The 608-nt window shown below is 66.6% G+C and overlaps 1 protein-coding gene across 1 annotated transcript in view; it reads right to left on the reverse strand.

Annotated features, from left to right (window-relative positions):
* CLEC3B (C-type lectin domain family 3, member B) overlaps positions 1-608 on the reverse strand; it is a gene marked incomplete at its 3' end in the record, with an annotated part of 6,228 nt that continues 5,620 nt past the window's right edge. Inside the window, exon 3 of the mRNA XM_010862417.1 lies at positions 1-341. Coding sequence (XP_010860719.1) covers positions 1-341 — 341 coding nt within the window. The remainder of the gene's footprint in view (positions 342-608) is intronic.

The raw sequence follows: 608 nt of genomic DNA on the forward strand, positions 1-608 counted from the left end.
CTTGCCGTTGGCTGCGCCGGACAGGGTGGCGCAGTTCTCGACCTTGCCGCCGTCGGGCTGCGCGGTGATCTCCGTCTCCCAGTTTTTGTAGGCGATGTGGCCGCCGGTCATGTCCACCCAGGTGCCCTCGGACGCCATGTCGTTGAAGCCCAGCCAGACTTCAGCCTCGCTGCCCACGCTCTGGCGCAGGTACTCGTACAGGGCGTCGTTCTCGGAGCCCGTCTGCGGGGTACCCAGGGTGCCCCCGCGCGAGATGCAGTCCTCACTCGCCTCGTGGAAGGTCTTCGCTTGGACGAAGGCCAGGAAGCACTTCATGTGCACCTTGGTACCCTTCAGACAGACTGGGAGGGGAGAAGTGGCCGTCACCCCAGGTTCCCCAGCCGAGAGCCCACTGCCAGGGGCCGGCTCAACCCGCTACATCCAGCCCTGTCCAGGGGCTCCAGACCCAGGCCCGATGGCCCTGCTGTGATGGGCTCTGAATCCCAGACCTCGTATTCACAGGGGGTGGAGCTCCTGCTGCTGGGCGTGGGCTCAGCCGCCTCAGCTGAAGACAGACGGCCCCTCCCTCAAGGACACACCCCCTCCCCTGGGTGCCCCATCTAGCGCCC

Source organism: Bison bison, unplaced genomic scaffold (assembly GCF_000754665.1).
Source record: "Bison bison bison isolate TAMUID 2011002044 unplaced genomic scaffold, Bison_UMD1.0 scf7180017864482, whole genome shotgun sequence".
Classification (NCBI taxonomy): Eukaryota; Metazoa; Chordata; class Mammalia; order Artiodactyla; family Bovidae; genus Bison; species Bison bison.